The 12,220-nt window shown below is 40.2% G+C and overlaps 1 protein-coding gene across 1 annotated transcript in view; it reads right to left on the reverse strand.

Moving 5' to 3' along the window:
- Positions 1-7,583: 7,583 nt before the first annotated feature.
- WASL (WASP like actin nucleation promoting factor) overlaps positions 7,584-12,220 on the reverse strand; it is a 49,630-nt gene continuing 44,993 nt past the window's right edge. Inside the window, exons 10-11 of the mRNA XM_084516819.1 lie at positions 11,671-11,779; positions 7,584-10,279 (exon numbers count right to left, since the gene is read on the reverse strand). Coding sequence (XP_084372945.1) covers positions 10,218-10,279; positions 11,671-11,779 — 171 coding nt within the window. The 3' untranslated portion in view covers positions 7,584-10,217. The remainder of the gene's footprint in view (positions 10,280-11,670; positions 11,780-12,220) is intronic.

A 12,220-nucleotide genomic window follows, 5' to 3' on the forward strand; every position in this document is an offset into this window, starting at 1 on the left:
TTTCTCAGGAAAGGGCCAATTCATCCAGGGTGGAATTTCTCATTAGAGTGAGAGAAGCAGCCTGACTATCCAGGTCTTGCTTGCTGTTTCTGTGGTGGGACTCCCCTGCCAGGAACTGCCCAAAATACACTCCAGGATTTAATTTCTTTGTACTCCAATGGATGTTTAAACATCTGCTTTCCAAATCAGCCTCTTTCCGAGCTGATAAAATACTTAACCCTCTCTCCAAGTGGATTAGAATCATCGAATTATAGCTTCATAGAATATCCCATGTTGGAAGGGACCCACAATGATCATCGAATACAAGTCCTGGCTCCACACAGGACCATCCAAAAATCAGACCATGTGTCTGAGAGCATTGATCAGACTGATTTTTGTTTCGAAGGACTTCTCCAGTACTACAAGGGCCTGTCCTTTCTTGAACTTAAGTCTCTGAACTGCCAGTTACCGCCAGATGGCCAAATGTTTTGCAGTTTGTAAGAATTGCCAAAACTGTAACATGAACTTGTGGATCCCTTGATATATTCTTGTACACACCGATATCTTTCTGTGGAATGGGTCGCTGCCTCAGATAGCCTGACAAATCCCTTCTTAAGCCTGCTATTCCAATCTTTGTGTCTGGTCTATGAATTCTGCCAAAAGCTCATGTGCCCTAGAGATGTTTTGGGGCTTTGATCATAGATCCTGTGCAGATTGCTTCAGATGCTCCCATTGCCATGTAACTTTGTATTTTGCACACCTGGTGTGTTCTCCTCTAAAACAGCATATGTTCAAGAGGAACCAGGGATGAAATACAAAGACTACCTCATACAACGTGGCCTCAACAGGTAGCTATGATGCACGAGAGCTGCTCAGTGCAGATAATAACTCTCACTCTCCACAGCCTGGTATCTCCATTCATCACCGCACCTGTGGCTGAAGTATCACACCAATTAAACACATGTTCCTCTCTGAGACTGAGGTTATTGCTAGCAAATGTGCCATACCACTGGGTTTCTTGCTGCAACCCCCCAATCCTGACTATTCCCAGGACATGCCAACACGATTCAGCCAATTGATTTCATACCAAGATTTCACTCCAGTTTAATACTTCTAAATGTGACATGGTGGAAAGATTTCATGGCTGAATAAAATATAATGTTGGCAATAAGGAGCAATAGACAGGAGGTGTACCTCTATCACACACTGCTGTAAAAGCCTTGGTTAAATCCAATTTGTAACTTAAGCAGTAACATTTTATTGACTGGACCTTTACAGCACCTCGCCATCCAATCTGGTTAGCGTTAGGAAAATGCTTGGAGGACCTGAACAACATGTGAACTGAATAACCAGTATTTAAACTGAATGAAAAACTTTGGAGTTCCTATGTGTCTGAGTTTCTGCTGAGCAAGACCTTCAGAAGTTCCCTCAGGCAGGAACATTTTGCCAGTTTTGGTCAAATTAGCAAAACAAAACACAATGTTTTTGTTTCTTTTTTCCTTCTTTAATGCTGCAATATAGATGCTATTAAATTAGAACCCAACTGTCTTCATAGTAATAAAAACAGGAGGTCAGATTTAAAGAGCTACATTTGCCCTTGTGTTTCTTGGAAGACCTCTCTGTCTCTGAGCTGAGTGCAGCTGTTCACTGAAAATTATGCAGAAAGATTAATAAATTCTTAGTTAGGACCTCAAAATATATGGCAAGTGCAACAGTTTGAAGTAAGCATGGATCACATCCTTCAACTGAAGTAGGGAGCTGAAGTTGTTGCCACGTGGCTGCAGTATTTAATTTAGTAAAACTATTAAAACAAAATTTAAAAGAGAAAAATAAATCAATCGGATTTCAGGAGCATCCAGTGACAGTTTCTCCTAATGTCCCATGATGGTGTGAGAAGCTGGGGCGTCCAGAGTGTGACTGTCACCCTTGCAGCAAAAATATTATCACACACTTCAAAGCTATTGGCTGCCTTTCCTCGAACAAAGGCAGAGCTTTAATGTGCACCCTGATGAAAACAGGATGGCCCCTTTCAAATGAGGACGATAGAGGCAGACGCGGCAGTAAGATGAAACCACCAGGAGCCAGCAAACGCAGAGCTGCCATAAATCCAGGCTGTAAACAGAATGCCTCCTATGCTTCAAATCTTCCGAGGCCCCTCAGCTTTCTAAAAGCGTGGTAATTGCACCACTGCACCCGTTGATCTCGCAGACGTGCAGGAATTCAGAACAGCGACTGATTCTTGTGATTTTATAGCAATTCACACCTGCACAATTCATGTTCTTTGCATCTTTAGGAAGAAATGTGACTGCTCGTGGCCGAACAGCAGTGAAGTCTGCTGCACTACACAGGCAGAGCTCTGTGGCCATATGATAGGGGAAGAGCTGCTGCGGGGTGTATGAATGCGGGCGCCTTGCCCCAGGGAGCACTCGGTGTTCAGGATCAGTTAAGCTGCTGACCCCGTCCATCAGAGCCAGGTCCTCCTGCCGCATAGGATGTGCTGCTGACCCCAGGAGGACACGTTGCTTGTAAACCACAGGGTTAGCAGCTGCCTTGCAGCTCCAAGTCCCAAATGCTATTTGCAGGTCACATCTTTTGTAGGTAGTTTACTAAAACTAAACCCGTGGGGAACTGCATGCTGCATTCTGATCACACAAGAGATTAAATTCAAAAGCACACTTCAAGGCAACACCAGAGCATGACCCAATCTGCCACTTCTGAAAATCAGGCCTAATAGAAATAATAATAAAAACTTACCCAGCATTTTCAATCTGGGAATCAAGATAACTTAAAAATTCAGCATCTGTGGATAGCAGTCCCTTGGTCTGTAATTGCCCTGCGTGAGCAGGGGGCTGGACCAGATGACCTCCACGGTGCCCTCCAACCTCACCCACTCTGTGATACATATTTATCTGCATTAACTTTGCTCTGCCTTTACCCCCATTATACAGGTGGGTTACTGAGGCACAGAACAAGCTGGGGAGAGATTTGGCTTCAGGTAAGACACCTACATCTAAGTCCTTAAAGCATATGCACCTGCTCAGTGGGTGCTCACACTCTACAGTCAGCAGAGATGAGCTGTTGTGATCAGTTTCTGAAGGGTGACCAAGTGGGACCAGTGGGGGTGCCTATTGTGGGATGAATCCCACCCTGCTTCCTCAGTAAAACATCATCCATTTCTGAGGGACAATGCAGCCAAACCTCGAATTCGTAACCAACACCATAAACCATGGATCATTTTTCCTCCAAAGTACACAGTGGTGCTTCTGAATCTGAGCTGTGGGGCCTGCTGCATGGGGACATGGCTCATAGGGTGCTCCTTTTGGGCTTCTGTATGCTCTGCTGTCCCATGCTGAGTCCTCCATGGTGGGCACTGCTCTTTGGAGTTGCCTCCAAAAGAGCACCAAGAGATGATCTGCTTGAGGTTAGACTTCTGTCTGCAGAGATGGGACGTGTGAGGAGCAGGCTGAAGGCAGGAGGCTTAGTGCTGAAAGCAGTCTAGGGAGGGACATAAGGGAGTTTTAAAGGAATCTGGTTGCATCGGTCAGGAACTATGAAGGTCTGTAATGATCTCATCTTGTACCTCACTCATTCTCCTTGATTTCAGGTCTCACAGAAAGGCTGTTCTGACAGTGGAAACATGACTAACAACTTCAATGAGCACTTGATTCCAACCAGGGGGGGCACAGCTACAGCCTTGCAGGAGGCAGGTCCCTTATGTCTGCAGGTAACAGTGCAGTGATTCCAGTTGGCAGAATGCACAGGTCTCACTAAACCCTCCGCACCACAGCGTAACTGAAGATTTCTTGTTTAGCTAGCATCTGTGATGTACACAGATAGATGTACAAAGAATGCTGCTCTAAACTGATCTGAGATCCAGGTATCAACTCCAGACTGGACAGAGATTGAGGAGGCAGATTCCTCGCATGGAAGTGATCACCACCCTGGCCAGTCACTACCCGTGGTCCCTGTGATTTCCTGAGCTCCACAGCCTAGAGTCTGCATACGTGATGAACCAGGCTACCAGAAAGAAAGGCAAAGTAAGAGCAGTATTTGCTTTTTGTTTTCTGTGCCTACGGAGATGTATGTTGGGTTGACTCCTTGAAAAATGCAGGTTGGATTACAGCTGCCCTTTTACCAGCCACCCATCTCTCACGCTGCCCATGACTGCAATCAACACAGGGCTCTCTCTACCTCTGAGCATCCTTCATATAAATACATAGAGAAGACCATTTTTTACCACGAGGTGTCCACAGCAGGACAACTTCTGTTCACTTTTAAACAGCTCATGTATTACAGCTGCACCCGCATGCTGTGGAGGCTGCTGAAAGTATTTTTCAGGCAAGTGTACTACTACCTTGGAGGTGAAGTTTGGAAAGATATTCAGGAGTAAGATGTTTGTAGTGAAGACCAGAATGCCTGAGAGGAGTGAGGGCTGAGATAGGACAGCGTATCTGTGAGAAAAAGATAAATTATCTGGGTAGTTATCTAGGACGTTTAGCAAGAAAGCCATCTTGCAGAAAGCCATCCCAGCTTCTGCAAGGCTGGCAGAGAGAACATTATAGCACAAAGGAAACCATTTTAAACACTACAGAATGATTTCATGCAATGTTTTTCTCGCTCTACTGGACTCTATAGTTCCTTCTGCAGAGTTGTAGTCAACTCTTTTTTTTTTTTTTTTTTTTTCCAGATCTCTGAACACTCTTGGTATGTGTTTATTTCAGTTTTAGCCACTAATCCCAGTAGGGATGTTCCTGCTTCCCAGGCACCTTGCTGAGGACTTAATTCTGTTGGTAACTTTCCTTTTTTCCTAGCCTGGTAAGAATTCTGCTTTACGTGATAGCTTGCATTAGAATTGGGATAATTCATAAAGAGCTATGGCAAATTATTATTAATAAAATCATAAGAACTATTCTCTCCATAAGCAGTAACCCACATATGACAGGTCGTCTGGCTGAGGAACACATCACCAACGTAATGTGCTATATTCAAATACTTTTCTAAGAACACGGAGTCTGCAGGGAGACCTCCTGCCAAGAAAATCAGTAGTTCCCTCTCTAAACCACAGTATGCCTGCCTTTCAGACACAAGCGTTGGAAAGGTCATCTAGAAATATGTCTAAAAATGTATTATTTGTTTGGCAAAATGTAGGCATGGTGGAGAAATAAAAAGGTCCAAGTACCATTTGCTACACTTTTCACCCAAGAATTATATTGATTTCACATATGAAAAGGGCAACGTGTTGCATAGATAGGGCTTGGGTGCAATCCTGGGTACTAATCGATAGCATGCCCATTTCAAAAGCATACCCAACAGCAGTATCACCGTCTATAGTTTCTCTTTTATGTGATCTGGACACCAATTTTGATACAATGACCTTGCTATTTGATTTTATACCAGATAATCCACTATTAGCATAATAAAAAATACCAAATCCAGGCCTGACCACTGTTTAACATAACAGATACCAGAGTGGTTTGCTTGCTCTCCTGTAGTACTCTCATTCTTACACACCTTGGGGACAGAAGGTAAATTTCAGTAATCTATTCTGTACGGATTAGGGTGTTAATTGTATGGTAGCATCCAGTAAAAATGAGGTGGGGGCTGAGAAAAAGGCACAAGCTTCTGAGCAGTCTGAACCCTGAGCATACAGGATAGCTCCACCTCACAACAGAGGGCTCCAAATCCAGCTCAGCTGCTCTGGTAGTTGCCTGGTTTTTGGCATCAACATTCATAAGAGCCAACTGCGATTCTGTGTGCCTGCCGATGGCATTTAAGCAAATACTTTGTGTCTGATGTATGATACAAGCATTATATTTCTTATTCCCAAGCCTTAAACTCCAGATACTATTGTGTCCCCCAGCTGGGGCATACAAAAACATAACATTGGTTATTGCTCTTTTAGAACTTCCTCTGTATTTTTATAAGTTCTGAAGCTTTTTCTCAGAAAACCTTGCACACCACCAGTCCTGAAGTAGCAAGTATAAAATTCATACTACTGGAAAAACAAAACTCAGAAGAGACGATTAACATTCAGGGAGGGAAAAGCACAAAATAATGGCTTAAGTTCACTCCAAAAAGACTCTAAGAACTTTTCAGAGCACTAGTAAAACAGACTGTGTTTGTCAGCACTAACCAATAGAATACAATAAATGTAAAATACCAAGATCCTCCACTGCAAGCACGTATTAAGCTGTTTAAAGATGGGCAAGTCCTGCAGGCACTACCCTAAACCCCATTAAAATAAAAACTTGAAGAACTGATATATCACTATTCTGGCTCATCTGAGCAGGTTGCTCTGCAAATACTGTAAAATTCAGCACAAAATAAAATTTGTCAAAAACATCTATTTATATTTCAGTATTGATGCAACAATGCTATTTCTCTTCTCAACGTGTTCACCCTTTTGAAACCAGTGATTTCCAACTAATGGTTTATTTCTTCAAACAAAAAATAGATGTGTTATAGTAGTTAGTTGATACAATCAAGTCTCCCCTGTAACTGTGCAGACATCCTCATGCTTTTACCACCACCTTAGAGAACAGCGTGGGGCTGGTGTCACCCAGAACCAATCTCAAATCTGCACACTAAACCTCCACAGCTTCTGTTCCACTTTACATTGCCCTGTGCCTTTTTTGTTTGCAAGAAAACTTTAGGCAACAAACAAATACAGAGCAACAGGCATCCCTACTGCTGTGCTAGAGGATAGCTCTGGCCCTTGAGAGAGGTTTAGTATCTTCTAAGCTTCCCTAACCCATTTACACTTTTCTATAAATAAAGCTGCTTATCGCTGTACTTGAGCTTCAGGAGCTTTAATTAGACCAGGAATTCCTCTAATGATTAGATAGAGGCTGTTGCAATGGATCAGTAAGTCTTGAAAAGAACATCTCCTTTTTCCTCTTTACATACATCTTACTTGGGAAAGTAACCACTGTCAAAGAAGAAAAATAAGAAAAAAAGTTCTGCAAACAAAAATTTTGTAAGCTTCTTGTCATGGAGCAGAGAGAACTTTATATACTTAATCAGCACACCCTCTACACAACAATTTCAACTTTGTCTTCCACTTACAGCCTAAACACCAGACAAGCAATAAGCTTCAGAAGAAAGCACACACCAGATGAAAACTCAAAATGCTAGACTCTTCAGGTGGTTTAGAGGAAACCAGGCTGAAGCGTCCTAAGCCCAAACACTGCAGCATACAAGACGAGGATTCACATCTCAAAAAACCTCCTAAGTCGCAGCATTCATTGCGAAGAGCTAACTAGTTAGTATTCACTCTAGATTAACAGAGCCCTGTTTGTTTGACCTTGAAATGTTGCCGTATTATTGCACTTGCCTGCAGCAGTAGCTGTTTCCAGAGAAGCTGCTGAGCAGCTGTCAGATGTGCCAGGAGCACGGGGTGTCACATTCTTACTCATTGTGTTTATTCACTAGCACAATCCAACTTTCCAGACATCAAAACCGCTGTGATTTGACAGCCACTATTTACTGCTTCGTGAACTTGGCTAGGCAACCAAAATGGCTTTTGAAGCGTGTAAGCAAGATGTACATCTATTTTAAACGCTGCGCCACAATTAGCACTTAAAAACCACACAGTTTTACGCTAGTTGGGTCAAATTAATTTTATTATGCTCCATGATGAATTGCCACCAGTGCAACATCCTATTCACTGTACATTTCAAAAATTCACATACTAAAAATTTCAGTTTGATAAATGGAAAACTGAATGATTGAGAAGTTCTTACGGATTTCATACGTACAAGTGGCTAGCTGATATTGTCTATGCACATAGAGTGTTGAAATACAAAAGCCTCATGCTAGTTTGTTAATTGCTAAGGCTATCTGGACAGTCATTTAACCAGAGTATACGAGAGGCCTTCATTACAATGTTTAGCAACAATGCACCAGTATCATGAAATGCTATCTTCTGCTCGTAGTGCAAGTGGCGGAGTGCTGAAGCATGCAGTTATGACTAACTTAACTGCTGTTGCAGTCTTTATGCCCGAAATTTATCATGTACATACACTATTTTAAAGTAAATATTAACCTGGACACCACAGAATATGAGTGTACTCTCTGCATGAAGAAAAAGGAAATGAAAAAACAGAAGCTGTCTTTGGCCAGTATCTACAAATTAAAGTTTTACTCAATAACGTAACTTCAGAGCTCCCAAAACCTGGAACAGAAATTTGATTAATGAACTGTGATACTTAATAATTAACTATATTACAGAAACTCCAACTCTGGGAACATAACAGCTAAACATATCTAGCAAGTAGCATGTTAGGAAAACCTCTAGGCCTCATCTGCTTAATTTTAAAATGCCCTATATGCAATAACAAAGAGGGAGCAGTACCAGAGCTTATGAAAGCCATACAAATATTTTCCTTCTACATGAGTTAACCCCGCTGCTGTTAGCTACCCCTGGCTGCACTTGCACTTGATCCAATGCTCAAGCCATTACAGCAGCAAAGCTCGTAGGAAGTGTTTCCAGCAGCAGAGTGCAATAAGAGAGTTACTGCAAGGAAATTACATCACTTGGAAATAGTTTTTCCTAGTGTTATGTGCTTAAATTACTCTCGGAAGGAAGTTAGCATCCTCTGAAAAATTTAACTACAACCTTACCCCTCCCACTACTTGTCAGCGACTTTCCTTTCTTCTCATGTAACTAAATTAATTTGCTAAAGACTAGGTTATAACTGGGTTAGAAATCCAAGCCATATCATGCAGGTCCAGCCTGTCAAGATCAGGTCATCGCTGGGTTTCAGTCGACACAATTCCGATAACTTAAATTGAGTTTGATACCTTGATTACAGTCCCAGGACGCTATGCATTAACTACGCTCCAAATATGACTGACTTAACTAAACATTCTGTGTCAGATAGTGTTTTTAGAAAGATTTTCTACCTGAAAATTACAGTAAGTACAGTAATTTATGCTGCAGATATTGAATACCTGCACAGCACAGATTAGTATTCTGTAATAGGCAGATACGCCAAGGTTTACTGCACTATAAAGTACAACATGAACATGTGAGCTGTGAAATGAGAATCCCATTTTCTGTCCACTTATTCAAATAGTACTCTTGTGAATAGGGTTCTTGATCTTCATCACAACCCTTGGTCTTAAAGCCAACGTATGAAAACAGAATATTGCCATAAAGTTCAGTACATAGTCAAACTGTACATTGTGAGTTAATGGCTTTCCGACTTTTTGGATGTAGGATTGGTGCTTTAGCATTTGTTATGTACCATAACGCAAAGACTGCAAAGTAATCCCACTTATGTTTACTTTATTAGTACACCAATGCCCTACAAATTTTAAAAAAGTAATTAAACATTATTGAAGCAAGCAATAAACGCAGCCCTTCAGCCTGAAAACCACATAAAAAATGATTTAAAAAATAAACTGTAGCAATTGCCAGTCTCCAGTATAGCCCCCAGAAATTTACATTTCTTCATTCTGAAATACAAGAGTTGGAAAAAAAAAAAAAAAAAGGACTGAACTGGTCTGCATCAAATATGTCTTTATCACTTACAACGTAAAGCCACCCTGTTTAACCTCAGATAGAGAGTTCCCTAATTATAGTATTCAATTACTACTGCTGTTTGATAGCAGTCAGTATTGCTACAGTTAGGGCAAGGTAATCTTCACAACTAGCTGTGCATCTCTGTACTGATTTTGTTTTATGTAAAGCATACTGCTAAGACTTGAACTGCCATGTTGTGGTGTATCTGAAACCATGCAATAGTATAAACCAGCCTCAACATTCATGTAGCACTGCATTTGAAATGAAGGGGCTAAATAAACTAAGAGCTGCATCACTTAAAGAACATAGTGCTATACTAGGTTTTAATAAGAAAATTTAGATACAGAAAAAGTAGGGTATGAAAATAGTGTTTTCCTTCTTGCATTATAACTAAATTACATTAAGGTTTTCGTCAGTCTCACATATTACATTTAAACTCCCTTATTGATGGAATGGAAAGTATTCACATGTACATGATCATCCAGGTGTAAACTTGCACACATTAACAGGGAGTAGCTTTGTAGAGGATTATGACAAACCTTTACAGATTAAATGAGGTATTGCACAGATTAATAAAAAAGCAAAAGGCAACAAAAATATACAGCAAATTGGTAGAACATTTACATGATAATTTTACAGAATCCATAGACAGAAAGTAGTGTTTAGTATATCATTCACCTTAAAAAATATATATATATAATATAATATATGATCAATCATCCCATTCGTCATCATCTTCAAAGTCTTCTTCATCATCTTCATCCTCATCTTCATCTAAAAAACAAGAAAAGCAAGTCATTGCATGCACCAAATTAATATGACAAAAGCGCTACCGATTTCACCCACAACATTCTGAAAAAGAACAATCAGTTGAAGGAGGTCAGGACAAGACACCTGGTAATATTATATTTTAAGATTGCTAGGCATGATGCTCAGTTTAGATTGATACTGGTTGAAAATTACATGTTTCCTTTCTTATTCCCTTCCCCAGGTAGGAAATTTTTATCTTGTTTTCTGCTGAGAGAAATAATCAAATTCTCATGTCATACTTTTACTATTACTCTTTTTTTTTTTTTTTCTAGAGAACATGAAATGTCAGAAAGGCCAGCTTGTTCCAGATTGAATTTTAAACTTTAGATTAATTTCTAAAGCATAAGAACCGTTTCTCCCCAGGTTTATTCTCTAACAGGATTTCTGTTTACTGCACAAGCAGATAAAAATATTTTTGTGAGCTGAAGACTGTTGTGCACTGTGCAGTTTAGAATATTCTAGTAACCACATCAACTTCAACATCAGTTTTGTTAATTTTATCCAGCCTTCCACTGTTTTTAATTTTAGCATGCTACGATTTTTAAATTACAATGCGTATAAACTACTGATTTGTTAGGGAAGAGCACTCCCCCTTCAGAATATGGTGTATTTAGCATGCTTCCAATGTTTAATTTGTGTAAAGCACCAAAACTGGAGATTACCACAAAAGGACACAAATCAAACTGTGTTCAATGGTCAAATGGACTGCAGACTGCAAATGCAGGTCTGATACTATTGTAAGCTCTGGAAGAAAAATAATCCATCAAAGCAGAAGAGGTGTAACTCAACAGCTGCACTGGGGCTACTGCACTGCGTTTTTTTTTAAGCTGGTATTAGAAGGAGAGATGAAAATCTTCCATTCTTATTTTTCCCAAACACTGAAGACTGAAGCAGCTCAGTACTAGCATAGGACTTGTCAAATAACACTAGTTATCTGTTTATTATCCAGCAGGTGGCATCCAAAGCACATTTGGAAGCCACAGTTCTAAGTGCATGAGCCTATACAGGAGTCCTGGCTTCTAGAAACAGACCATTAAAACCCTTCTTTTCAAAGTATTTAGAGGAAAAAAAAATCATCACATCTCATGGACAAAATAAGTTGTAAAAACATTTTATAAATGATACGAACCTTGATTTGTAATTTTAAATTCATTATCACTGCAAACTACTATACATCTGTAATTCAAAGTGGCACAAAGCACCCACTTGAATCATCACTAGAGATCTGCCTAGAGCATTCTGTATCTGACTATATGCTGAAATCCATGCTTTTTCCCCAAACATTCTGCGTCAACAGAAGTGTTAACACTTGAAAATCTGATGCCTAGTGATCAGAAAAATTCCATCGGGCTTACCTGAAGAATGAATGGCTTTGCTCCTTTTCTGCATAACTTCCATTAATGCACCCACAATTCCTGAGGTGGGTGCAGGTGTAGGTGGTGCACTCTCCTGGCCATCAGATACCTTGGAAAAGAAACAGTTGTTAGGATGACGCAATTAGAAAAATAGAATGTGTATTTCTAGAAAAACCCCACAAAATTGCTAAGTTTATGTAGTTTATGTTTAGCCAGAAGGAACAGTGAAACTACAGTTTCTTTAGCCCAAGCTAAGCTTTTACGTCTAAAAAAGCTGAACTATTCTCTTTTGCCACATAATACAACTTTAGTTAGTCCATACTCAAGATTAAGTTTTTAAGAAGCAAGTAATTCTAGAGTTTGTCTTCAAGTACTATTATTGCTGAACTAATCCCCTGCAGTTGTTTAGAAGATTTTACTGAAGCATTTGTGACATCAGCAATCTTTCACAGTAGTTCTTGCAAAAGTTCTCAGCTGTGATATTGTGGTATCATTACTGTAGGGTTTATGCTTAAAGCCTTACTGAAAAGTGAGAAGTGATTTTGAAACA

This window comes from Aythya ferina (assembly GCF_964211825.1).
Source record: "Aythya ferina genome assembly, chromosome: 1".
NCBI classification, from domain to species: domain Eukaryota; kingdom Metazoa; phylum Chordata; class Aves; order Anseriformes; family Anatidae; genus Aythya; species Aythya ferina.